This window comes from Loxodonta africana, chromosome 12 (genome assembly GCF_030014295.1).
Source record: "Loxodonta africana isolate mLoxAfr1 chromosome 12, mLoxAfr1.hap2, whole genome shotgun sequence".
In the NCBI taxonomy this organism is placed as follows: Eukaryota; Metazoa; Chordata; class Mammalia; order Proboscidea; family Elephantidae; genus Loxodonta; species Loxodonta africana.
The window spans coordinates 79,995,036-80,022,938 of NC_087353.1; the positions used below are offsets into that span (position 1 = coordinate 79,995,036).

Sequence of the window (27,903 nt, forward strand, 5' to 3'; positions counted from 1 at the left end):
TAGTTCTTTAGCCAATAAAACATCACCAGAATTTTTATCCTCAGTGTCTACCTTAAAAAAAAAAAAAAGACTTACCACCTGCAAAACATGTTTGCTACTACACGAATTATCGATTGTGTGAATTTAAGCAAGTTACTTCATTTCTCTCAGTTTCCATAGCACCCTGTTAATTATAATACTTAAACCCGTTGCCTTCGAGTTGATTTCGACTCATAGCAACCCTATAGGACAGAGTAGAACTGTCTCATAGAGTTTCCAAGGAGCGCCTGGTGGATTTGAACTGCTGACCTTTTGGTTAGCAGCCACAGCACCTAACCACTACACCACCAGGGTTTCCCTATAGTATTTAATAGTATCTAAAAAGGACACTTCTGCCCCTATTCATTCTCAATCACACAATAACAATAATGGCTGACACTTCTGTAATGGCTGACACTTTTGTAATGTGCTTCAGTTGGTGCCAAGAACTTTTCTGACTTCCATATATTTACTCATTTAATCCTCACAACCATCCTATAAACTAGGTTCTACTATTATTCCCATTTTCGATAAGGAAACTGAAACGTGGATAGATAAAGCAATTTGTGCGCAATTTGTGCACGTTCACAAGTTGATAAATGGCATGATTCAAATCCATGCAGTCAGGCTCTTAACCTCTATGCTAGACTGCTTCTCACAGGGCTGTGTTTATCACGAACCTTATCAACATCTGGAGTTATCTTGTTTACTTGCAAATGATGTCTCACCCCCACTAGAAGGCATGCCGGGATAAGAGGACTGATGGGTTAATGTGAATGAAGAGTTTTGCACAATGCCTGGCACAGCAGGCACAAAATACCTTCGAGCTAACATGCACGTTACACATGGATAAGAAAAAGGAAATTGCAAAACAATACAGACCATACTACTTCCGAACATTCTCCTCTCCAAAGTATACACATTACTTTTGAAGGGTTAGAAAGTACAACCACCACCACAACCACACACATGAACAAACCTGGAAGTATCAGACTGCTAACACAGATTTACCCGTGAGTGGGGAGGAACCAAGATTGAAAGTGTGTGTGCGGCAGGAAGGGACTATCAAAGGGGACTTTACCTTTATAAAGTCTCACATTTTGTATTTATGCACTACGGCTGTAATGATGAAAATTTGTTATGTAAACGCCACCACGCGAGTACAGCGCTCTTCTACACACTTTCATTCCCCGTCCCCCCTCAACCATAAGAGAAAACAAGTCAGAAGTCACTGCTACCCTCGTACGGCAGAGGGAACAGAGACAAGTCTAAAAGCCTGGGAAAGAGAGAGGTGGGCGGGGTGGGGGGCGATCAGAGTCCTGTGACTGCCCTTCCCGCACCCCCGGCACCTTTTCCTTCTCCTCACAGCTGAGGGGCTTTCCGGGAGGCTCTTCCATCGGGCCAGCGGAGGAAAGAAAAGAGCAGCGATCGCCAGCCCCGGGCCCGGCTGGCCCTTTGCCCCAGAGGCGCCTAGCTAAGAAATGTGGTGCCCGAGATACCCTCAACGCGAGACCAGCTGGCCCCCAAGGGCTTGGCGCGCCCTCAATCAGGCCAATTAAAGCCATCGCTCAGCCTACGCATGCGCGGATGGCAAGTGCCGAGCAATGGAGCGGGGCCACCTAGGGGATAGCCGAGCTGTGGATGAGACCACCTAGAGCGGAAGTGGAGGAGCAGCCGGAAGTAGCCGGAAACTCAGTCAGACAGACTTTGACAAGGGCCGGAGCTGCACAGAGGAGGTGGTCAGCCATGGAGCTGGGCGAGCTGCTCTACAACAAGTCTGAGTACATTGAAACGGTGCGCGTGTCCAGACATCTGCCCTCCCCTTTGCGAGCCTCCGTCCCCATCCAGTCCCAGCCCCACCCCGGGTCCCTATGGCAGCTAGTCTGGGCTTACCTAGTGACGCTTCGCGTAGGGCCTGGCTTTGTTATTTGTGCCTTGCATGGCCAGTTTTTTTTTTTTTTTTTATGGCCAGTTTAGCCTTTTTGTATTTATTCCTTTTCTTCTTTAAAGATGAAGTGCCTTCCGGAAGGTAGAACCAAGTTCTTTCCAACATCTCCCGGCTTCCGGCCTTTTTATTTTTTTAAGTTAACGTTTCTTAATCTGTTATTCTGTGCTAAGGACTATTAGGTTCTTTATCCTCAGTAAATGATATATGTGTAAAGTGCTTGAAACAGCAAGTGCTCAATCAATCAGTGTTACTATTTTGTTGAATTCTCACAATTTTTTCGATATTGGTACAATCAGTGTCCTCATTTTAGGCTTGTAAAATGGAAGCATAGAACAGCAGTTTGAATCCATGTCTTGCTCTGATGCTACTAAGCTATAGACCTACAGTTTCCAAATTCTGAATCCATTCCTCGGATCCCTAGTTTCTTAATCCATCCTTGCTTTTTTGTTATTGGGAACTCATTCCGTTGTAGACTGGCCCTCATTTTAAGTTCTTTTCTCTCCAATATGAGCTTTCTTGATGGCACCAGCAGCCCATAACTGGTTTGCTCACCTTACTTTTCTGCTGTTCCTTTCAGGCATCTGGGAACAAAGTTAGTCGGCAGTCAGTGCTGTGTGGAAGCCAGAACATTGTCCTCAATGGCAAGGTAAGGGGCAAAGCCAGGTCAAGGATGTACACCTTTGCTTTTTTTCCCACTAAATAACACTTTAGCAGGGCAGATAAAATGTTGCCATGTCTCCTATTTATTGTACATTTTCCAGTTCTCTTTCTTTTAAAAAAAATCATTTATTGGTGATATTTGGTACACACAAAAGAGTATGTGTGGTATATTGAAGTTATGAAACATAAAAATAAAGGCGACGCTCGTGAACCCACCACCCAACTGAAAAACTTGAGTATAATCAATACAGGTAGTCCCCAGCTTACAATGTGTTAGAGTTATAACAAAGAGCACTTATGAGCATCCTTTTTTTTGGATGGGGGAGGTACACCTTATCTTTAGGAAGCATGTTATTCAGATGTTATCATTCTCAGATGTTCACTCAAAGATGTTTATATGTAATGATTCCAACTCCCAAAGACAAATAAAGATCACATTTATAAAGATACTGATAAAAGGCAATAATAAGGAAAACTAAAAAAAAAAAAAAAAAATGAGGTATTCAGCTTAGATCAGAACCGACTTAGAAGGAGTCATCAGATTGGAACCCTGTCCTAAGTCGGGGACTACCTGCATTTAATAATACAGTATTACCTTTATGTTCCTCTCCTCTCTCTGTCTTCTGCCTTCCTCCAAGAGGAAACCACTTTCCTGAATTTCGTTTTATGATTACTTTCCAAAAATGGTTTTGCCAAATATATATGTATCCTAAATAATAGACATTGGTTAGCTTTACTTCGTTTTCTGCAACCTATTTTTTTCACTCTATTATTTTAATAATGACAGTAAGAAACACATATTGTATTATGTGTCATAATTCTCAACTCCATGTGTCTAAGATTTATTCATGTTGTCACATGTGACAGTGATTTGTGCATTCTCACTGCTGTATAAGGTTCCGTTTATCCACTGTTCTATTGATGGATAGCTAGGTTGTTTCCAGTTTTTTGCTGTTACATTTCCAGTCCCGTTCCTTTCAAAATTTTGACAATTCTGTTTTCCCGAATTCTTATATCAGGTATCACAGTGCCTGTGGGGTTAGACAGGAATCAAATGAGTGAAGAAGACAGGATGTGAACAATACAGAGTAGTGGGAACTGGTGAATTAGAGAATGCATGACCTATCTAAGCTCAAGCTGATTGTTGCCATGTGGAAGTACAGACCTATATAGAGCTTCTGACTTTTTCAGAAGAAACTGCAAATCTGGATTTTGTGTGTGTGTGTGTGTGTGTGTGTGTGCGCAAAATATCCCAATATTCAAATAATAGCATTTAATTTAAATGATTAAAAAACTGCTGTGTGGGCTACATAAAACAGAAACTACTGGATGTTTACTGGATGAGTCCTTATTTATCCATTTTGCTGCCTCTGCCCTATCCATGGTTGAGTTCAATCAACATTTCCATTGTTGAGTTCAGTGAAGTACTACAACAGTCTCTGCTTTGGTATAATTTTCTTCCCTGCATAGTCTTTATGGGTACTTTCTTCCTTTCTATTTTTTTTCACTTCTTGGAGCAATTTCTCCATATATACATATGTTTTTCATTGTGGTAAAATATATGTAACAAAGCACTTGCCATTTTAGTCATTCTTAAGTATACAATTCAGTGGCATTAATTTATTCACAGTGTTGTACAACCATCACCACTGTTTGTTTCTAAAACTTTCTCATCAACCCAAACAGAGATTCTGTATCTATTATTTCTTCATTCCCCTCTCCCCCAGTCCATGGTAACCCTAACCTATATTTGTCGATAATCCTATTGTAGATATTTTTCTGTAAGCGGGATCATACAGTACTTGTCCTCCTGTGTCTTACTTATTTCACTTAGCATAATTTTTTTTGGAAGGCTCATCCATGTCATAACATGTTCTAGAACTTCATTATTTTATAGGGCTGATTGGCTATTGTAAATAATACTGCAGTGAACATTGACGTGCAGATATCTAAGTCCCTGCTGTCTGTTTGTTTGGGTGTATACCCAGGAGTGGAATTGCTGGGTCATATGGTAATTCTATGTTTAATTTTTTTGAGGAACCCCCAAACTATTTTCCATAGCAACTTCACCATTTTACATTCCCCCTAGCAGTAGAGGGTTCTGATTTCACCACATCCTTATCAGCAGTTGTTATTTTCCTTTTTTTAAATAATAGCCATCCTGTTGTTGTTGTTGTTAGGTGCCATCAAGTCAGTTCCAACTCATGGCAACCCTATGTACAAGAAAATACTGCCCTGTCCTGCACCATCCTCATAATCATTGTTATGTTTGAGCCCATCGTAGAAGCCACTGTGTCAGTCCATCTCATTGAGTGTCTTCCTCTTTTCGCTGATCCTCTACTTTACCAAGCATGATGTTCTTCTCCAGAGACTGATCCCTCCTGATAATGTGTCCAAAGTATGTGAGATGTAGTCTCACCATCTTTGCTCCTAAGGAGCATTCTGGTTGTACTTCCAAGACAGATTTGTTCATTCTTTTGTCAGTCCGTGGTATATTCCGGTGTTCTTCTCCAACACCACCATTCAAAGACATCAATTCTTCTTTGGTCTTCCCTTATTCACTGTCCAGCTTTCATGTGAATATGATGTGATTGAAAACACCATGGCTTGGGTCAGGTGCACCTTAGTCTTCAAGGTGACATCTTTGCTTTTCAACACTTTAAAGAGGTCTTTTGCAGCAGATTTGCCCAATGCAGTGAATCTTTTGATTTCTTGACTTCTGCTTTCATGGATGTTAATTGTGGATCCAAGTAAAATGAAATCCTTAACAACTTCAATCTTTTCCCCACTTAATATGATGTGGCTTATTGGTCCAGTTGTGAAGATTTTTATTTTCTTGACGTTGAGATGTAATCCATACTGAAAGCTGTAGTTTTTGATCTTCATCAGTAAGTATTCACGTCCTCTTCACTTTCAGCAAGCAAGGTTGTGTTATCTGCATATCGCAGGTTGTTAATGAGTCTTCCTCCAATCTTGATGCCCCCCTCTTCTTCATAGAGTCCAGCTTCTTGGATTAATTGCTCAGCATAAGATTGAGTAGGTATGATGAAATGATACAACCCTGATGCACACCTTTCCTAACTTTGACTGCCTCTTGATCTGTGTACAGGTTCCTCATGAGCACAATTAAGCGTTCTGAAATTCCAGTTCTTCACAATATTACCCATAATTTGTTAAGATCCACACAGTGGAATGCCTTCACATAGTCAATAAAACACAGGTAGACATCTTTCTGGTATTTTCTGCTTTCAGCCAGGATCCATCTGACATCAGCAATGATATCCCTGCTTCCATGTCCCCTTCTGAATTTGGCTTGAATTCTGGCAGTTACCTGTTGATATACTGCTGCAGCCACTTTTGAAGGATCTTCAGCAAAATTTTGCTTGAGTGTGGCACTAATGTTTGATAATTTCCACATTTGGTTGGATCATCTTCCTTGGGAATAAACATGAATATGGATCTCTTCCAGTCAGTTGGCCAGGTAGCTGTCTCCCAAATTTCTTGGCATAGACAAGTGAGCACTTCCAGCACTGCATCCGTTTGTTGAAACATCCCAGCTGATATTCCGTCAATTCCTGGAGCCTTATTTTTCACCAGTGCCTTCACTGCAGCTTGGGCTTCTTCCTTCAGTACCATCAGTTCCTGATCATATGCGGCCTCCTGAAATGGTTGAATGTTGACTAATTCTTTTTGGTGTAGTGACTCTGTGTATTCCTTTCATCTTTTGATGCCTCCTGTGTCATTCAGTATTCTCCTCGTGGAATCCTTCGCTGTTGCAACTCGAGGTTTGAATTTTTTCTTCAGTTCTTTCAGCTTGAGAAATGCTGAGTGTGTTCTTCCCTTTTGGTTTTCTATCTCCACATCTTTGCACATGTCGTTATAATACTTTGTCTTCTCGAGTCACCCTTTGAAATCTTCTGTTCAGTTTTTACTTCATCATTTCTTCCTTTTGATTTAGGTACTCCACATTCAAGAGCAAGTTTCACAGTCTCTCTGACATCCATTTTGGTCTTTTCTTTCTTTCCTGCTTTTTAATGACCTATTGTTTTCTTCATGTTTGATGTCCTTGGTGTCATTCCACAACTCGTCTGATCTTTGGTCATTTAGTGTTCAGTTCATCAAAACTATTCTTGAGATGGTCTCTAAATTCAGGTGGGATATACTCAAGGTTGTAATTTGGCTCTCTTTGACTTGTTTTAATTTTCTTCAGCTTCCACTTGAACTTGTATATGAGCAGTTGATGATATGTTCCACAGTCAGCCCCTGGCCTTATTCTGACTGATGATATTGAGCTTTTCCATAGTCACGGATGTAATCGATCTGATTCCTGTGTATTCCATCTGGCGAGGTCCATGTGTATAGTTGCCATTTATGTTGGTGAAAAAATGTATTTGCAATGACAATGTCATTGGTCTTGTAAAATTCTGTTATGCGAACTCCAGCATCATTTCTGTCACCAAGGCCATATTTTCCAACTACCAGTCCCTCTTCTTTATTTCCAGCTTTCACATTCCAATCAGCAGTAATTATCAGTGCATCTTGATGGCACATTTGATCAATTTCAGACTGCAGAAGTTGGTAAAAATCTTCAATTTCTTCATCTTTGGACTTAGTGGTTGGCTCGTAAATTTGAATAATAGTTGTATTAACTAGTCTTCCTTGTAGATGTATGAATATTATCCTATCACTGACAACGTTGTACTTCAGGATAGACCTTGAAATGTTCTTTTTGACAGTGAATACAATGCCATTCCTCTTCAAGTTGTCGTTCCTGGCATAGTAGACCATATGCTTGTCTGACTCAAAATGTCCGATACTAACTGGTACATTTCAGCTCGCTAATGCCTAGGATAGCAATGTCTATATGTTCTACTTCATTTTTGATGATTTCCCATTTCCTTAGATTCATACTTTGTACATTCCATGTTCCAATTATTAATGGATGTTTGTAACTGTTTCTTCTCATTGTGAGTCATGCCACATCAGCAAATGAAGGTCCCCAAGCTTAACTCCATTCATGTCATTAAGATCAAGTCTACTTTGAGGAGGCAGCTCTTGCCCAGGTGCATTTTGAGTGCCTTCCAACCTGGGGGGCTTATCTTCCAGCACTATATCACACAATGTTCTGCTGCTACTCATAAAATTTTCATTGGCTAATTCTTTTCAGAACTAGACTGCCAGGTCCTTCTTCCTACTCTGTCTCAGTCTGGAAGCTCACCTGAAACCTGTCTGCCATGGGTGACCCTGCTGATATATGAATAGCCATCCAGGCTGGTATGAAAGGAGCCCTGGTGGTGCAATGATTAAGCACTCAGCTGCTAACCAAAAATGTGGTTCAGATCCACCCAGCGACTTTGTAGGAGAAAGACTTGGCTATCTGCTTCCGTGAAGATTACAGCCAAGAAAACTGTGGGGCAGTTCTACTCTCTCACATGGGGTCACTATGAGTTAGAATCGGCTTGATGGCACCCAACAGCAAAAACAACAGCAGGTGTGAAGTAGTAGCTCGTTGCAGTTTTGATTTGCATTTCTCTAATGGGTAATGATATTGAGCATCTTTTCATGTTCTTATAGACCGTTTGTATATCTTTAGAAAAATGTCTATTAAGGTTCTTTGCCCATTTTTTGGTTAGGTTGTTTGTTTTTTTTGTTGTTGAGTTTTAGGAATTCTTTATACATTCTGAACATTAAACCTTTATCAGATATGTGGCTTCCAAATATTTTGTCCTATTCTGTAGTTTGTCTCTTGACTTTCATGATAATGTTCTTTGGTGCACGACAGTTTTTATTTTTGAAAAGTTTAATTTATTATTGCTAATGCTTTTGGTGTCATATATACGAATCCATTGCCAAATACAAGGTACTGAAAATTGTACTCCTCTTTTATCTTCTAAAAGTTTTATGGTTTTTAACTCTTATATTTAAGTCACTGATCCATTTTGAATTAATTTTCATATATGATATGAGGGATGCATCCAACTTCATTCTTCTGCATATAGAAATCCAGTTGTTCCAGCACCATTTGTTCTGTTAATGTGATACATTACACTTATTTTTGTATGGTAAACCACCTACTTTCATTTTAACATTCCATCACCTCTATTTTGAATCTAATTTCTCTTCTTCAGCTCCACTTCATGTGTAATATGAAACCAGGATTTGAATCCTCAGTTCTTCTTATTCTAAATTTTTCCTAAATTTCTTTGGCTTCTTGTGATTTCATTTACTTCTTAAATTTTTATACATTTGCTTTCTTTGGCTGGAGTATAATTTAAACTGACCGAGTGACTTATATTATGAATTGACACAATGTAATTTCTGTCCAGTGCTCTGAATGTCAAAGTGAAGAAATTCAGTGAAACAGTGGGTGTAACCATGACTCTCTTAAGGTAGCCAAATGACTCATCATCTTTTTAAAACCAAAAACCAAACCCATTGCCCTTGAGTCAATTCCGACTCCTAGCAACCCTGTGGGACAGAGCAGAACCGCGCCATAGGGTTTCCAAGGAGTAGGTGGTGGATTTGAACTGCCGATGTTTTGGTTAGCAGTCGGACCTTAACTACTGCCATCAGGGCTCCACGTAATTAGGGACGTGCATAAATCCATGAACGAGATTCCCATTCCCGCATTCCCACTGTTCCTGCCTACTATTCAGTGAAACCACAGCCAAGGGAACTGGCTTGGTGAAATTAGAGGGGACAGACGACTCTGTCGGGCTTGACTCTAGCCTGGCACTGTGAAGGGACATGAGAGGGGTAGACTAAGTGGAAGATTAAGATGATATTCTCTATTCAAAACACAATTTAGAAAAGTAAAACAACCATCACCAGACATTAAGCACTCTTGGAATTATGTTCTTTTTCAAAAGAAAAGGAAATCACTTTCTCTCATGGCAAATGGAAACATAGAACTGAAAACAATGATCAGTAAATTAAGGATCTCAGATGAGAGAAGCGCATACTGGAACTAGACATCTCTCCTGGATGGTGCCAACGGTTGGCATGCTCAGCAGCTAGCAGAAAGGTCGGAGGTCTGAGTCCACCCAGAGGCTCCTCAGAAGAAAGGCCTGGCGATCTACTTCGGAAAAACCAGCCGCTGAGAGCCCTACGGAGCACAGTTCTGCTCTGACACGCGGGGCTGCCCTGAGTTGAAGCCGACCCTACGGCAGCTTTTTTTTTAAGCTTAAAGAAGCTGACGTCTGAAGAGGGGCTGTAATATTTGATAATCAGCAACCTGTGTGAAGGTTTAAAGATCGAACATGTACCGGTGAGACTGGTAAGCTCTTCCAGGTACGAGCCTGTTTCTTTTCAGCGTCTTCTCAGAGCCTAGTGTGCAGGCTAGTTTATCGAATTTCAAACCTCACCCAAATCTCGATACTGGTCTCCTGTCTTCCGCTCCAGACCTTTACTTACAACTGCCTGTTGGGTATCCCAAAGATGCTTCAAATTCAGCACTTCAAAATTGATTTTGTTACCTAATCCCCGGAACTGCTTGTCCCGTCCTAAACTTCTCTTACCTTCGATGTTCAAACAATGGCAAAGTCATCTTAATTATCTTCCTTTTATATATATATATATATTTTATTATGGAACATTAAAGAGAGTCACTTTATTGAGATATAATTTACATGCAATAAAATGTACCCATTTTAAGTATGCAGTTACATGAGTTCTGACTAACATGTCCATATGTGCAACCTCCACCACAATCCTTTGCAGTCAGTCCTTCTCCCACCCTTCGCCCCAGGCAACCACTGACCTGAACTAATTTCGATTAGTTCTGTGTTTTCTAGAGTTTCATATAACTGGAAAAGGAGCCCAGGTGGCACAGTGATTAAAGTGCTCAACTGCTAACCAAAAGGTCAGTTGTTCAAACCCACCAACCACTCCTCGGAAGAAAGATGTGGCAGTCTGCTTCCCTAAAGATTACAACCTTTGAAACCCTATGGGGCAGTTCCTCTCTGTCCCATAGGGTTGCTATGAGTCGGAATCAACTCTACAGCCTTGGGTTTATATAATTGGAATCATGTACTTTTTGCATCAGGCTTCTTTGACTTAGCATAATGTCTGAAGATTTATCTGTGATACATATAGCGATAGATTGGTAGTTTATTCCTTATTATAAAACAAAACCCATTGCTGTTGAGTTGATTCCAACTCATACAACTGAGCAGGATTATTATGAAACTTTAAAAAAATATATGTACAAAAGTAGAGAAAATAATGTAATGAATCCCCACACATTCCTTCACCAGCTTCTACAGTTAGCAGTATTCTGACTTTCTTGTTTCATCTCTGTATCCTCCCCCAACCCAGACCTATTTTATTTTAAAGCAAATTACAAACATCGTATTTCACCCATAAATACTTCAATAAGTATCACTAGTCATTAAAGACTTTAAAAAACAAAAAAGAGTATAATACCATTATTATGCCATTAAAAAAAATAGCAATTCCCTAATATCATCTAATACTCAGTCTATGGTCAGTTTTTCCAGTTACCTTAAGGATGTCTTTTTATAGTTGATTTGTTCAAACCAGGATCCAAACAAGGTCACACCCACATGCATTTTGTTGATAAGCCTTTTAAATCTCTTTTAATCTGTAACAGTTCTCTTTCTCTACCCTCTTTTTCTCCCCACGTGATTGATACACTGAAGAAACTGGATCACTTGTCCTGTAGCATTTTCCTATTTCTACGTTGGCTGGTTGTATCTACATGGTGCTGTTTAATATGATCTTCATCCCTGTATTTTCTCCAAACCGATACTTAGATCTAGAGGCTTCAGACAGATTCATCTACCTCCTATTTTTCTCTCCTTCCCACCTACACATCCATTGCCTTAGATAAGGCTCATATCTATTTTTACCATGATCGACTGCAATCACCTAAGGGTTCGCTTTCTCTCCACCTGCCTTCTCCATTTGTACTCCAGACTGCTTTCAGAGTAATACTCTAAAACAAAAATTCATTTGTGCTAATCCTCTGTTTAAAATCTTATGTTGATTCATCATGTCATCTAGGAAAAAAAATCTGAGCTTCTTTGCTTAGCATACATAGTTCCTCCTAATCTAGTCTCTGCTTGCTTTTTCAGCTGCAACTTCAGCCATTTGCCTCTCATCTTTATACACTCTTTACCCCATTTACTCAACAGACATTTCTAGAATGCCTACTGTTTACCAAATATGGGGCATTAATCCCCCCAAAACGTCTTGGTTGTATTACTCAGTCCCACCAGGCCATCTCTTGGGAAGCCAGGTCCCACACCTGGCATTGTAGCAGTTGATTTGAGTCTAGAAGTTGGAGGAGGAAACAGCTTCAGTGGGTACACCTCTGGGAGCATGAAATTGAAGATAGTCAGTGGTGTTAGGAGGTGTCGTGGATTGAATTGTGTTCCCCTAAAATATGTGTCACCTTGGCTAGGCCATGATTATGTGTTATAAATCCTACCCTTTATATGTTAATGAGCAGGACTAGTGTGGAGTGTATCTTGAGTCACCACCCCTACTCAAGTCACCACCTTTACTCAAGTTACCACCCTTTCTCAAGCCACACCCTTCCTCCAGCCACACCATAGCTTGACACATACCTTTTATCTTACGAGAGATAAAAGGAGAGAGAAATGAGCAGGGAGGAGAGGACCTCACCGCCACCAGGAAAGAAGAGCCAGGAGTGGAGTTCATCCTTTGGACCAGGGATCCCTGCGCAGAGAACCTCCTAGACCCAGGGGAAGTTTGATGCCCAGAAACGTGGAGATCTCCAAGGAATGCTGGGCCCACAGTTGTTGAAAGGAGACAAGGACCTTCTCCTCATAGCCAAGAGAGAAAGCCTTCCCTAGAGCTGGCGCCCTGAATTCAGACTTACATCCTCTTCAATTGAAAGAGAATAAATTCATTTGTTAGCCATCCACTTGTGGTATTTCTTTTATAGCATCACTAGATAAATAAGACAAAGGTAGGTACAACCAGGACTCTCACTGAGCAAGCAGCTAAGACTTAGGAGGCAGGTGGTGCTGAGCGAATCTAACCCAAACTAAACCAAACCCCCTGGCATCGAGTTGGTTCCGACTCACGGTGACCCTAAAGGACAGAGTAGAACTGCCCTATAGGGTTTCCAAGGAGTGCCTTGTGGATTCAAACTGCCAACCTTTTGATTAGCCTTTATAGCTCTTAACCACTATGCTACCAGGGTTTCCGAGTCAATCTAAGAAAGTGCGTAAACTAGGTCTGCTTCAGGTGCTCTCAGTCAAGGTTTGTTTGTTCAGTGAGTCCTGTTTGGAATATTAAGGGCAAAGCTGCTGCTGCTTTTTTTTGGAGGGGGGGTGCTTAAGGTGAAAGTTTACAGAGCAAATTAGTTTCTCATTAAACAATTAACACACATACTGCTTTGGGACATGGTTGCCAATCCCATGACGTGTCAACACTCTCTGCTTCTCAACCTTGGGTTCCCCATTTCCATTCATCCAGCTTTTCTGTCCTCTCCTGCCTTCTCATTCTTGCCCCTAGGTTGGTAGGCCCGTTTAGTCTCATGTACATGGTTGATCTATGTGTGTTGTTAGTCTTATAGGCCTGTCTCATCTTTGGCTAAAGGGTGAACCTCAGGAGTGACTTCAGTACTAAGTTAAAGGGGTGTCTGGGGTTCATATTCCAGTCCGTGTCAGACCAGTAGGTCTGGTCTTTTTTTGTGAGTTTGAATTTTGTTCTCCATTTTTCTCCAGCTCTGTCCAGGACTCTCTTTTGTAATCCCTGTCAAAGTAGTTGGTGGTGGTAGCCTAGCACCATCTAGTTATGCTCGACTCATTCTGGTGGAGGCTAAGAGCAAAGCTTCTGATGACTGGGAACATCTCTAACATTCTACAGTCAGTGCCATGAGGACAATTCTTTTTACCTTACAAGTTTTCTCTTTTGACAAAACATGTGACTTGCTGGATCATAACATAACTTTCAATCAGTGTGTTGTTGAGTATTCTTTTTTGTTGTTGTTTTAGGCTGTTAGTAATTTTTTTAAATGTGCTTGTTTTACAGACCATCGTGATGAATGACTGTATTATCCGAGGGGATCTGGCAAACGTAAGAGTTGGACGCCATTGTGTTGTGAAAAGTCGTAGTGTCATAAGGCCACCATTCAAGAAATTCAGCAAAGGGTGTGTAATGTAATTGCCTTGATTCAGTCTTGGGGAAGATGCTGCTACAGAAGGTATTACCCATGTGTTTAGTTGTAGTATAATGAGCAGGCCCTAGCCTGTTGTTTGGGCACTGGGTAAGAATTCACCATAATGAGCGCAACTCTGAAGGTGGTTGTCTTAGTCTGGGATGGTTGCTTGCCAGAAACAGAAGCTACTTAAGCTAGCAAAAGCAAAGGGGGCTCTAAAAAAAAAAACAACCAGACCTACTAGACTGATTGAGACCGAAGGACTCCCCAAAACAGTTGTCCTGAGATACTCTTCAAACCTTGAACCAAAACTAACCCCTGAGGTTGCCTTGTAGCTAGATAACAAGTTGGCTCACAGTATAATGAATATCAGCCATAAGTACTGTGCTTCTTTAAAAAATCACCTGTATGAGACCAAACAGTCAACGTATTACTTTAAGATGAAGATGAGACTATAAGGGAACAGGGAAACTGGGTTAATGGAAATAGAACAACCAGAGTAGAAATGAGATTGTTCATGCATTGGGAGGAATGTAACCAATGTTACTGAACAACATGTGTAGAAATTGTTGAATGGAAACCTAAACTGCTGTGTAAATCTTCACCGAAAACACAGTAAAATATTATTTAAAAACAACAACAACAAAGAGGGCTCTGATCAAAGAGACACAGGCGTACTTGGTGGAACCTAAGGGTAGAAAAAGGAGCCGGGCCTCACCAGGGACTAGAACCTGGAACTAGATTGTTAGCTAGAATCAAGTCAACTATTCTGTCTCTACCTTTCTCTGTCTCTGAGATTATACTGTTTCTTACCTATCCTCTGTGTACTTCTGCTTCGCTCTCCTCTTTCTCAGGCTGGCTCTGTCTGGCCCTTTTGTTCATGGAGCCAACCTTGCTATCTCAGCCCCTTATTTACATCAGCTCTCCATTTTGACTTTTAACAGACACCAACTGGAGTTCTTATGTCTCAGTTCCAAATTCTTGGGAGAGGGGATCTGATTGGCTCAACTTGAGTAAAGTACCCACCCCTGGTGTAAAAAGCCGTGACCCAAAGGGCAGGGTTAAGTCAGGCCTAATGACCCCTCAGTGGGAATAAGGACTGTCCAAGAAAGGACATGGAAAGGAGAACTGACCAAGATGTCTGCTGTGGTAGTATTCTCTTTGCCTCTCTCCTCCTTGGCTAACCTGTCCTCCTGGTTCCTACCCATGGCACAGTCTGCATCTCTTACATTAATTCAGCAAATATTTATTTAGTACTTTATGCCAGCCACTGGGCCATAAACTGGGCATGTAAAGATGGATAAACAGTGTACCTGTCCTCAAGGTTCTCAAAACCTAGGGGTAGAAACAGGATAGTTATATAATGTAATCAGTGCTGTCACAGGATATGAGCACAGTTAGCCATGGAAGCATAGAGAAGGGAGCAGCTAATTCAGGCTAACTGTAATACTTGCTCTATGTGGGTTTTAAGGAAACTTAGAAGTATATCATGTAGAAATAATCCCACAGTGTTGGATGATGTTGGACTCCAGGCTTCCTGTTACATCTGGGAATTGGATCAGGGAGTCATTGTAAATCATTCCCATGAAAATGTTTGCTCATTAGCTCAGAAGGCTATTGGGGCCAAACCAGAAAACGTGGTACCTTTTGTGGTTTCCTACAGTGGCTGTTACTCTGCTAAAGTTCTTGAGATGACCTTGTGACAAAGGCACTGTTGGGCTGGATATGGTCAACAAGAATGAACAAGAGGTTTACTGGTAAATGGACGGATACTTAGGTAGGAATAGTCCATGTGAAAGATATGTAGACACAAAAGTGTAAATAGTAACACATGAATAAAAGGTGACTGTGGATTTTCACCTCTGCATATCCAGAACCAGAACTACTATAAATTTGGAAATTCTAATTTAAAATTAAGAATTAGCAGTACTGCTGTAGACACTGGTGAGATTAAGGAATTCAGTGCTGCACATGGGATACAGACTAGAAATATTAATGCATTAAGAAAGATTTAAATAAATTATAGGTCCATATCTATAAAATGGATAGAATATCCATCTCGGACAAAATACTCCTGACAGAATAGAACACAGGACTGAAAAGGGCTAGTAAGCATATAAAAAAACCAGACCCATTGGTGTGGCATCAATGCTGACTCGTAGCAACCCTATAGGACAGAGTAGAACTGCCCCATAGGGTTTCCAAGGAGCAGCTGGTAGATTCAAACTGCTGACCCTTTGGTTAGCAGCTGAGCTCTTAACCATTGTGCGACCAGTGCTCCAGTAAGCATATAGCTGCTTTATATTGGTTCTACATCCCAAGGACCTGAAATTACTTGTGAATGTGATCACAAACGCAGTGACATTTGAGGAATCCCAGAGAATGGGAACAATGTCAAAAATCTGGAGAAAGCCTGCTAACTTCTCACATCCTTCAAGTCTTGGCTTAAATGTTACTTTCAATTAAGCTTTCCACAAACCCCCATTCTGGGTAAATCCTCCTTGTTATACCCTCTCAAAACCTGGTATTTCTTTTCTATACCACTTATATCAATTATAACTAATTACTTATATAATAATTTGTTTAATCTCTCTTTTCTTTACTAAATTGTAAGCTCCTCAAGAGCAGAGATTTTTGTCTTTTGTTCACCATTGTATTCCTAACTTTTGGGTAGAGTCTGGCATGTAGTTCACACTTAATATAATTGGTGAATAAATAAATTTTCAGAATGTTGGGAGCTGGAACTTAGAGCCCATGAACCTGATGTCAGTCCTCTGAGACAATATAGAGTAGATTTCTAAAAATGTGATCTGTGAATATTTTCAAGGGCAGCAGGAATCAGCAAACATCCATTACTTTTCATTTAGGGCCTGCTATTTTTAGCTTTGAAGGTCTTACCACTTCTTTCTTGCAGTTTCCTGGTACATGTCTTTGGTCTAATATTAATGATTTTGAGCTAGTAGTCTCGTTATCTCTTCCAATATTAGAATTTCTCTAGTCTGAGGATTTTTTTCCTTGCTAGGAACAGTCTTGGAAACCCTGGTGGTGTAGTGGTTAAGTGCTACAGCTGCTACCCAACAGATTGGCAGTTTCAAATCCGCCAGGAGTTCCTTGGAAACTCTATGGGGCAGTTCTATTCTGTCACTATGGGTCACTATGAGTCGGAATCAACTTGACGGCAGGGTTAGGAACAGTCTTATTAAGATGAGGAAGTTGAGATTATGAACTGTACTTAAATAATTCTTGACCAAAAGTATATTACCTTGACTCTGTTTGTTCGTCTCTTTTCCTTCTCTAGAGTTGCTTTCTTTCCTTTACATATTGGGGACCATGTCTTTATTGAGGAAGATTGTGTGGTCAACGCAGCTCAGATTGGCTCTTATGTTCATGTTGGAAAGAACTGTGTGATTGTGAGTATGGCGACTCTCGGCTGGCTAAACAGCCTCACTTCCCTCTAGCTTCCTTCCCTCACATCAGTAGGACTCTGCTTCTCTGATCAGGCAGAGTAGGAGTAGTTTCCAGTCTTCTGGAGTTTGGGTCTTTCTTGCTGGACTTGGAGCTTTCTCTAGCTTTAATAATAATGGCTAACCTTTGTTGAACCTCATCTATGTGATAAACTCTTGCCTTGAATTATTTCATTTAATTCTCACAGCCATCCAAAGATGGTAGGTACTGTTATTATCCTGATTTGCAGATGAGAAGACTCTTTTAGAGTCCAACTTTTCCCATGACACAAAAGCCTTCCTATAGCATCCTATGAGGTAGTCTAATTAATGCTTGGATAGGTGAAGTTGTAGGTGTTAATCAGAATTCCCCAAAAGCCTGAAGAAAAATCATAACAAGCAATGATAATTGTTGTTATGTGCTGTCAAGTCAATTCCGAGTAGAACTGCCCCATAGGGTTTCCCAGGCTGGAATCTTTATGGGAGCAGACCACTAGGTCTTGCCTCCTGCAGAGTGACTGGTGGGTTTGAACCACTGACCTTTTGTTTAGCAACCAAGCACTTAAACATTGTGTCACCAGGGCTGTTAACAATAATAATAGGCACTGTTATTTGTGATACAAGTTTTACATTTGTTATCTTTAATCCTGACAACATCCCTACAGGTTTGATTTTACGTCCCCTTTCACAGATGAGGAAACCAAGGTTCAGAGATGCTAAATGACTTGCACAAGTATATATTGTTGTTGTTGGGTGCCGTTCAGTCAATTCTGGCTGATAGCGACTCCACATGGCAGAGTAAAACTGCCCTATAGGGTTTTCTTGGCTGTAATCTTTACAGAAGTAGGTTGCCGGGTCTTTCTCCCACAGACCCACTGGGTGAGTTCAAACCACCAGTCTTTCGGTGAGCTGCTGAGTGTTTAACCGTTGCACCACCAGGCCTTCTTCAAGGAGATATATGCAGTAATAGAAGCAAGAGTTCTTTACTCCTCTCTAGAAAGTTCTCCAGGGAGGAATGAAAATGCAAATGAGCTTTTTACCTCCTCAGCTATTGCCAATCCATTCATGCCTAAGAAGCACCTGCATTTTTTTAATTTTTTTTGCTGCTATTTAATTTATCAGTCTACCCAGAATGCTTCTGAAACCCAGTTAAACATCATTTCTCTGAGTGGGCAGAAGGGCCAGCTAGTGGCCAGAGTGGGTGCCTCCAGACTGTGTGGTGGCTGGTGATACACAGTGAAAAGATTATTTCTGCAGTTCTTTTCCAGGGCTCTTTGTCTCAGAAATCCTTATTTGTGTGTGTATCATGCCTTAAGCAACTTGTTCTGTCTCCTTTTGCTCACTGCCCCTTAGTCTAAGCTATCAGGAGCTCAGACATCATAAGGATATCTTTGAGCTAATATTAATTTGGGGGTGAGGGGTCACTGGGAGATGGCTAACTGCCATATTTTTGAAATTGCCAAGATCAGGTAATCTGTGGAAGGATTACCGAGGAGGATTGATGAGTTGTAACCTTAACTTTATTCTGAGCTAAGGATGTTGTCAGATAGTGCCAAAGCTATTATCCACACGCTGGAGACAACTTAGTCAGCCACTTACAAAATTCAGACCTTTGAGGTACAAGATTTTTACAAAACTTTGTTTGGCAGTCTGCCTTTCCTGGAAATACATATTATTTGGGTATTTAATAATGGGGAAAATTTGAACATAACCGTATCAAAGTGTCATTCATGTTTTTTGGTAAAACCTGAGGTCTGGACAGGTTAGCATTTTCCCGGCATTTGTTAAGATTTCCACATTTTTGGCACATTTTATCAGATCGTCTAACCAGAACACAAATGAGCTTATAGGCCCGGGTGATATAAACTCAGCCAATAAAGACTGAAACTTTCATTTTCTCAGCAAGTAGTCTGGAGCACAGCTTTGAAGTGTATACAGAAGCCTCTCCTTTCCCTTAACTCATGAAACAAATGAGTCTTCCAGACCTCATTTCATTGAAAAGTGATGACAGTGGGTAAGGTCAAGCATAAGGTTTAGCCCAAACCTTCAAATGATAAATGCTTGCCTGTGGAAGAACAAATGGATGAATAATAACTTCATGTCCAAATGAATTTGTCAGGCCTTTTCAAGTTAGACTTGACAAAAGAGCAAGCAAACCCTTGAGGCCATGAGAATTACTCTCCACCCCTTTTCTGCCTTCCCCTGGGAAGCTCACCCTCAGGCAGGTTTTTTTCTTCCTGGGAACAAGATGGCTGTTCTAGGTTTCTGTTGCATCCTCTAGAAACCTCAGTGGAAAGAGCTGCTTTTTTTAGTAGTTCCAGCAGTAGCCTGAGGTTGAGATTCATCAGACTAATATCGGCTCATATGTTGATACCCTAAACCAATTGCTGTGGCCAGGCATGTGTGTTGCAGTGCAGGATGGGGGGTGAAGCACATGGACTCAGATAGGGATAGGGTGGTTCCTCAAGGAAAATGTAGGCTCTATTATCAGAAGAAAGGGCAAGGATATTGGGAACGCAAAACAACAAGTATCCACTAAAAGAAGTAAAAAAGAAAATTAAGCAAAACTCTTGGAAGATCAAAATTCACATAGTCTGTAATGCCTAGGATAACCCGAACTGTCCCTGTCATACAACCCCTCTCCGCCAAATGTGCACATAAACACACACACACACCTCTGCCTCCTCCTCCTGGTCAGGGGATTGTGGCCAAGCTTCTTGTTGCTTTTTCTGGCTGTCATATATCATGAATGGAGAAGATACAAAATAGCCTTCCACACAGGAAACTAGACAACTTTGACTTCCATTTCCTGATCTATTTCCTATTAACGGAAACCCTGGTTGCGTAGTGGTTAATTACTACAGCTACTAACCAAAGGTCGGCAGTTCAAATCCACCAGGCGCTCCTTGGAAACTCTGTGGGGTAGTTCTACTCTGTCCTATAGGGTCACTATGAGTTGGAATCAACTCGACAGCAACAGGTTTTTTTTTTGGTTCCTATTAACATCATCTAAAAAATTTCTTAAAATTTTGTTGTGGTTGTTGGCAATATGCACAGCAAAATGTACACACATGCACCAATTTATCAGTTTCTACATGTACAATTCAGTGACGTTGGTGACATTCTTATTAACATTTTAATTTCAGGGACGCCGGTGTGTTTTGAAAGACTGTTGCAAAATTCTTGACAACACAGTATTACCCCCAGAAACTGTGGTCCCACCATTCACCGTCTTCTCAGGCTGCCCAGGTAACTTTGGATGTAGACTATTTTAAAACTCTTTAAAACTCAAGCTTATTTTCTATCACAAAATAATGCATGATTCTGTCTCTAATAATATGTTGGTCTAGTTAACTTAAAAATTCTGTTGCTAAAAAGAACCTAGAAATATTATCTAAAATATAACAAATATGTTTTAAAATGCATAATTTGGGTCACAAGAAAATAAGAAAACTACTAAGGGTCAAAAAAAAAAAGGAAACTAAACCCAAGCTGTAAGCATGCCTGGGTGATGATGCCATCTTTATGATCGGGTGGTTTAGGGTTTGGTATTCATGTAGGGATGGTAGGTAAAGCCTTGAATCCACACATGGCAGAGAGTTGAGCTGAGATCCTCTAATACAGCTAGTACCTTGAAGATGTCAATAAAAGGTTAATGTAGAATAAATCTTCCCACCAGCATAGGGGAAGTACAAGGAAGCTTGTCTCTCTTGGCCTGGGCTCTGGGTGGAAAAAGAAGTCGTCTCTAGAGAATTCTAGCTATGGACTTTCCCTCACATTGGATGAGGAATCCCCGAATTGAAAAGTAAACATAAAAGATGGTTTGAGACTCAGGATTCCCCTGGGGCACCTGACAGAAGCAAATGCATTGCCTCTCAGCCCTGGCTGAGCAGATGCCCACAGGTAAAGCTCCTCCACCCCAACCCCGCTCAGAGCTCCAAATTACAAACCATGGGGGGAAACTAAAGTAACACATGCAGATCCCAGAAAACTTGGGAAACCCTGAAAACCAGAAGGAGGAAGAAAATCCCACAGTCTCCATCCCCAGCCCAGGACATCTACTGCTACTGTTTGGCTCATTTTTCTTAACAGTCTCTTTTCTTCTACATATTGTTTTACACAGTTGAAATCATGTAGGGTGTACAGAGTCACATTTACAAATTCACAGATGGAGAATGATAGGAAGAGAGAGATTTGATAGATTTGATATCTGCCACTGGGGGATTTAATTATTTTTCCAATTAAAAAAATCTAATCACTCAGATCATTGAATTTGAGTTGCAAAGATGTACAGACTCATTACTCAAATTCTTTAGGGAGGAAATTGGCCGTTACGTTGTTTCATGCATCTCTGCTTTTGCAGAGAGGAAGAAGAGACTTTTGTTTAGTAATTCTTCCCATGTTGTTTGTTATTGTGGTCGTATGCCATCAAGTGAGTTCTGACTCACAGTGGCCCTTTATGACAGAGTGAAACTGCCCCATAGGTTTCCTAGGCTATTAATCTTTATGGAGCAAATTGCCAGGTATTTTCTTCCACAGAGTGGCTGGTGGGTTTAAACCACTGACCTTTCAGTTAGCAGCTGAGCACTTAACCACTTTGCTACCAGGGCTCCCGATTCTCCCCATGGTGGGTTCAGACTATGGAAAAGTTTAGCTGTTCTCAGCAAGTGCTGGACCAGAACAGTCCCAGTGATTGTTTTAAGTAATTGTCAGGCAAGCAGATTTGAGGTGAGATGGATATTGCCAGAGAAATATCTTAGTTGTCTTTGAGAAACTTATTCAAGTTTATTAGAAGCAATGGTTGTTGAGCATTAATGGCAGCAGGCAGGGAAGCACAACTTGCCTTTTCAAACCAAATAAACACAGTTTTGGAGATTATGATGAAGAATTCAAGCTCCATGAGTGAGGAAACAGGCCTAGAGAGCTCGGGCTGTCAGAGGTGGCAGAAAGCGGGAAAGCCTTGAGTAGCACCTAAGACCCCTTGTTATTTAGTGTCCAGTGGTTTTTGTACTTCCCATGTGCCAGGATATTCCCCATGTTTATGTTCTGTAGTTTTACAAACAAATGCTAACCATCTGGATACTGCTGTTGGCAGCCCCCATTTTTTAATACAGAGACATAGGGTTGCAGGAAAACTGGCACATTTTGGGAAGGCAGCACAGCATGAAATTGAGTCATCCAACAAAATGAAAGGCAAACCATCCCGGAGGAATCTGGGTCAGGAGCCAAAAACTCAGATGCCTACAGGAGCCAGGAAGATAATGTGAATGAACGAAGTAGTAGCTGTCATAGCCATCTAAGAATTTTGAGATCTTCTAATGTTTTAAGAGGAACTAAAAATCTGAATTTTTATGTGAAATCTCAGAACTTATAAATGTTGGCTACTAATTTTTAAAAACATGTTAAATATTATGCAGACCCAACATATGTTTGCAAGTCTAACACGAGCAGCTAATTTGCAAAGGGTGTCTATAAGAATTTTGTATTTTTTAGACTATTTTTTCTATCCTGTCGTACATGCTGTATGTATGTACACGAAAATATGGGGAGAGGGGTATATATAATATGGATATATGAACTGTTAATGCCTATATAAACAGAATCACATTCTCTATACCACACTCTAAATTGTTATAAAACTTCCTTTCTTAACAACATGTCTTGGAAATTTTTTCTTATCAGTGTATAGATACTCCATTCATTTTAATGGTTACATTTTTTTTTTTTTTTGGCAAAGTGAAAGCCATTATTATTATTTATACAAAGCAAACAGTAAACAATAACTGCAGATTCTCACAAGGAGGACCACTTGCCCTCCCCAGAATTCCCCTTGTCCATTTTTATGTCACTGGGCAGGCACACCATTGTTCAGGTCAGATGCTGAATTCACGTCACCACTGCCTCCAGCTACCACCATGTGGCTCAGGGGGTCTGCACAGTTCCCAAGGCTTCTGCTCTGCCACTGGGCCTTGCTAGCCTGTGCTGCCCACTCCTGCCATGCTACCCAGGCCTGTGGGGCTCTCTTGCTGCCACACTGCTTGCGGGGGAGGCATGCAACCCCTGCACAGGGCAGACTAGGGCCTCTCTTGCCCTTCACAAGCATTATGGCTCTTTTAGCTCTGCTGGCAATTGTCCTGCCCAGAGGCATGTGTCTCTGCCATGCCGTGGGGAGACTCCTGCACAGGGCACACTCAGGCCTCTTCCCTGCATAACCCATCCCAGTGCTGTTGAGTCGATTCCGACTCATAGCAACTCTATAGGACAGAGTAGAACTGTCCCATGGAGTTTCCAAGGAGCAACGTTAACAGCTCTTTTAGCTCCACTGACAAGCCTCCTGCTCAAGGGTGCTCAGCTCCCACCTGGTGAGCTGGCAAGCCCACCACTACTGTCTCTCACCATCTTGTGCCATCATCAGTGTTACAGCTCTTTCTTCTGGGTCTAGGAGGTTCTCAGAGCAGCGACCCCAGGTCCAAAGGATGTGCTCTGCTCCAGACTCTTCTTTTTTTTTTCTGTCTCTCTTTTTTTCTTAATTGTACTTTAGATGAAGGTTTACAAAACAAACTAGTTTCTTATTAAACAGTCAGTACACATATTGTTTTATGACATTGGTTAACAGCCCCACGACACGTCAACACTGTCTCTTCTCAACCTTGGATTCCCTCTTACGAGCTTTCCTGTCCCCTCCAGCCTTCTAGTCCTTGCCCCAGGGCTTGTGCACCCCTTTAGTCTTTATGGGCGTGTCCAATCTTTGGCTGAAGGGCGAACCTCAGGAGTGATTCCATTACTGAGTCGAAAGGGTATTTGGGAGCCATACTCTCAGGCCTTCTCCAGTCTCTTTCAGGCCAGCAAGTCTGGTCTTTCTTTTTGAGTTAGAATTTTGTTCTACATTTTTCTACAGCTCTGTCCAGGACCCTCTATTGTGATCCCTGTCAGAGCAGTCAGTGGTGGGAGCCAGGCACCATCTAGTTGTACTGGACTCAGTCTGGTGGAGTCTGTGGTAGATGTGGTCCATCAGTCCTTTGGGCTAATCTTTCCCTTGTTTCTTTAGTTTTCTTCCTTATTACTTGCTCCCGAAGGGGTGAGATCAGTGGAGTATCCTAGATGGCTGCTCACAGCTTTTAAGACCCCAGATGCTACTCACCAAAGTAGAATATAGAACGTTTTCTTTATATACTATGTTATACCAGTTGAGCTAGATGTTCCCCAAGACCATGGTCCCCACAATCCTCAGCCCAACAATTTAGTCCCTCAGGGAGCTTGGATGTGTCTGTGGAGTGTCCATGACCTTGCCTTCGACAAGTTGTGCTGGCTTCCCCAGTATTGTGTACTGTGTTACCCTTTACCAAAGCTACCGCTTATCAATTGTCCAGACTCTTCTTAATGGTGGTGAGGTCCCCCTGAACCTCTGTGGGATTGGCCCTTATATAAGTCTACTCCTTACCAATTTAAAGGCATGATCCACCCAGCAGGACCACAAACTGACCAGTCGCCTCAATAGACTGTAAAACCCAGAAAACCAAACCCGTTGCCATCAAGTCCATTCCAACTCATAGCAACCCTATAGGACAGAGTAGAATTGCCCAATAGGGTTTATACAAGGAGCGACTGGTAGATTCGAAGGGCTGACCTTTTGGTTAATAGCCGAACAATTGGCTATGCCACTAGAGCTCCCAGTAGACCATAAGTCACTCAATTTGCATAGTCCCAGCCAATCATTTTGTGGGAGTTACAAAGCCATGGCTAGAAAGGCCATATAAAAAGAGATTAATTCCACTACATGTAGTCTGGTGGCTTCTTCTAGGTTCTTACAAATCCAGCTGCCATCCAGTTGGTCTTGAATAATGGTAATCCCATGTCTGTCAGAGTAGAACGGTGGTCCATAGGGTTTTCCTTATTTCTTTTTTTTCATAATACTTCATTATGTTTTTGGTGAAGGTTTACATAGCAGTTTAGGTTCCCATTCAACAATTTCTACACAAGTTGTTCAGTGACATTGATTACATTCTTCACAGTGGGTGAACATTCTCATTATATGTGTTCTGGTTATGTGTTTTTCATTGCATAAATGTAGCACAGTGTATCTAATCAGTCCGCTAGTATGATCCAAAAATTAAAAAAAAAAACCCAAACCCGTTGCCACTGAGTCAATTCCAACTCCTAGTGACCCTATAGGACAGAGTAGAACTGCCCTGTAGGGTTTCCAAGGAGCAGCTGGTGGATTCGAACTGCCAACCTTTTGGTTAGCAGCCAAACACTTAACCACTGTACTTCCAGGGCTCCCCTAGTATAATAGATCATTATTGTACTTTGTCACCATTAGAATCTTTGCTGCATTGAACACTTGTACACACACTGTTGTGCAATTGAGCAAGATTAGCTGTGGGATAAGTTCTTAGAAGTTGTATTGTCAGGTCCCAGCATATTAACTTTTAAATTTTGCTAGGCACATTAAAACCTGTGAAAGTTGGAACCTATATAAGGCGGAAACTTGTCAGAGAAGGAAAACTAAAATATTTTCCACTAATAGAAAGTGATAGCAAAGTGGGAAGACTGCACCCTGTCAAAGGTGGAAAACTTGGGAGACCCAGAAAAACAAGGCAGTCCCATAGAGTTCCGGCTCTCATAGGTTTCACTGTATTTCTAAATTACGCTTCAAAAAGGTTATATGAATGTACACACCCACTGGTAGTGTATGAGAGTGCCTCATCCCCTGAAATTATTAAATATAACTGCCCTGTCTTTTGTCTTTCGTTAGGACACATCTGTTCCACTCTTCTTCCATGATTTGTCTCTGTATCTGCATATCTGGGCATTGGATTCAGCTTCGTTGCATGGACAGCAGGGCAGTTTTGTACCCCACGGGTACCCTCACTTTGACTCACTCAGTAGGTGTCACACCAGAATCCTGGTGGTGGACAAGTCTTTCTTTGGAACAACCTCAGATGTACCCAGAGATCCATAACTCTTCAGATCATGTAATAGTATATTAACCTCTCTTATCTGGAGTATAATTTTTATTTTGGGTACCATATTATTTGTTTTATACACACACAGTCACGTCATCAAGAAGATGTGGTCAGTAGAGTATTCTCTTAGTACTGAAGATAGATACCTAACATTTAGACACTCAAGACTAAAGAAAACGACCTTATAAGGGTTTAAAAAGAAATCAGAGCTGCAAGCCTTCCATGGCTCCACTTGGTTGACCGGGTCTTTCTTTCCCCAGGACTCTTCTCAGGGGAGCTCCCAGAGTGTACCCAGGAGCTGATGATTGACGTCACCAAGAGCTACTACCAGAAGTTTTTGCCCCTGACACAAGTCTAGTATCTCTGCCTCGTGTCTTGAATTTGCTTGAGCTCTAAGATGAACTTGGGAACAAAGTGAGCCAATCATCACCTACAAGGAGCTCTTATGTCTTTGATACCTCCTACCTACCCTCCTTTTTTTTTTTAATTCTTCAGAATTTTGCAATCCTTCAAGGCTCTAAGCTCTTAAAAATTTAGTAACAGAACACCTGGAGGAGGTGTCTCCAAATGCTGTGCTTAAACTTTATTCACTTCACACCGTTATCTTCGGAACACAGAACCACCCGTTCCTGATGCCCCAGCCCGTTGGTCCTGTGGCTGGGTAGATCCTGCCTGAAACAGGCCAGCCGAGCAGGAGCACTTTGTCTGAGCAGAGAGGTTATGTAGCTGGTATGCTCTCATGGCCTTCAGGCAGCCCACAGTGAGCTCACACTCACACTGATCACTCTCAGCTTTCCTGCTGCTAACATACTGGCTGGTGGCTACATCGCTCATAATCCTGGAATATAGTCTTCGTGAATCTTCAGAACTAGATTCCTGATGGGCACTAAAACTTGAAGGGAGGGGTGTTTAGTGTTTCTCTTCTTCCCAAAATGACCTTAGCTGTCCCCAGTGTGGTTAGTAAGAGATTTTAGCATTCTGTGGTAGGGTCTTTGGCCTTCACTAAAAGGAGGGACCTTAGCACCCGAGATTCTATGTTGCAAAGTCCCAGGTTTGAGTCTCCCATATGGATAGGCTAGTCTGGCAGTCACTCCTTGTCTGAAAATATTTTGGGGCAGTGATACATGTTTTATTCCACTGAAGACATAGCACTTGTGATACTCTCTGGCTAGAACCATTCAACCCACCCTGTTTATGCCATAAAACCCACAGTTCGGACCAAAATATCTGTTCTTGGACTCAATCACATATGTACTTTGGAGGCTTTTAGAACTGTCTTGTGGACACAGGGTCCCAAGGATTAAATAAAGTTGCCAATACTGTTCTTACCACCTCCTTCTGGCCACACAACCCTTCTGGTTCTGCTCTGAGCTTGGCCTAAAAAGGAAGATTTAGAAGTGAGGGGCTGAAGAGGTTAGCCTCATTTAATGTCTGTTTCTGCTGTAAACAGATAGGGTAGATCTGTTCAGTCTTGAAGGTTAGAACCTTGCAGGAACCTTCTTAATATCCGGCTGTAGGGTTTGCCAGTATAGCTGTATGTAGTCATCACTGCTAGGTCAATGTAAAACGACTTTCTGGTTTGTCCCTTCTTTCGTGTTTGTACATTAAAACAGTTATCCGTGAAAGAAGTCTTTTGAAAGTGTTGCCTGTCTTCCTTAAGCATGTTAATACGTGCTGGGCTGTGCATCTGCATTCTCGAGGTTGTTTATGTCTTAC

General features: G+C 41.4%; 2 protein-coding genes across 6 annotated transcripts in view; one reads left to right on the forward strand and one right to left on the reverse strand.

The window, feature by feature from the left end:
• Nucleotides 1–1,683, reverse strand: part of PALB2 (partner and localizer of BRCA2) — a 29,162-nt gene extending 27,479 nt beyond the window's left edge. For all 4 annotated transcript variants that reach the window (XR_002787890.2, XM_003418903.4, XM_010598452.3 and 1 more), the window contains exon 1: nucleotides 1,368–1,683. Coding sequence is in view for 3 of the 4 variants with exons in the window: in XM_003418903.4 (XP_003418951.3) it covers nucleotides 1,368–1,583 (216 nt within the window). In the remaining variant the exon portion in view is untranslated. The remainder of the gene's footprint in view (nucleotides 1–1,367) is intronic.
• DCTN5 (dynactin subunit 5) lies at nucleotides 1,670–27,815 on the forward strand. 2 transcript variants are annotated; one of them, XM_064295700.1, is made up of 6 exons: nucleotides 1,670–1,812; nucleotides 2,544–2,612; nucleotides 13,652–13,770; nucleotides 17,077–17,188; nucleotides 20,368–20,470; nucleotides 22,317–26,441. In XM_064295700.1, exons 1-6 carry the CDS (start codon nucleotides 1,765–1,767, stop codon nucleotides 22,328–22,330), a joined length of 465 nt encoding a protein of 154 aa, XP_064151770.1. In that variant the 5' UTR covers nucleotides 1,670–1,764; the 3' UTR covers nucleotides 22,331–26,441. The 2 variants fall into 2 exon arrangements, with proteins under 2 accessions (XP_064151770.1, XP_003418867.3); XM_003418819.4 differs by lacking the exon at nucleotides 22,317–26,441 and adding an exon at nucleotides 26,448–27,815 and having other exon boundaries at nucleotides 1,674–1,812.
• Nucleotides 27,816–27,903: the final 88 nt, after the last annotated feature.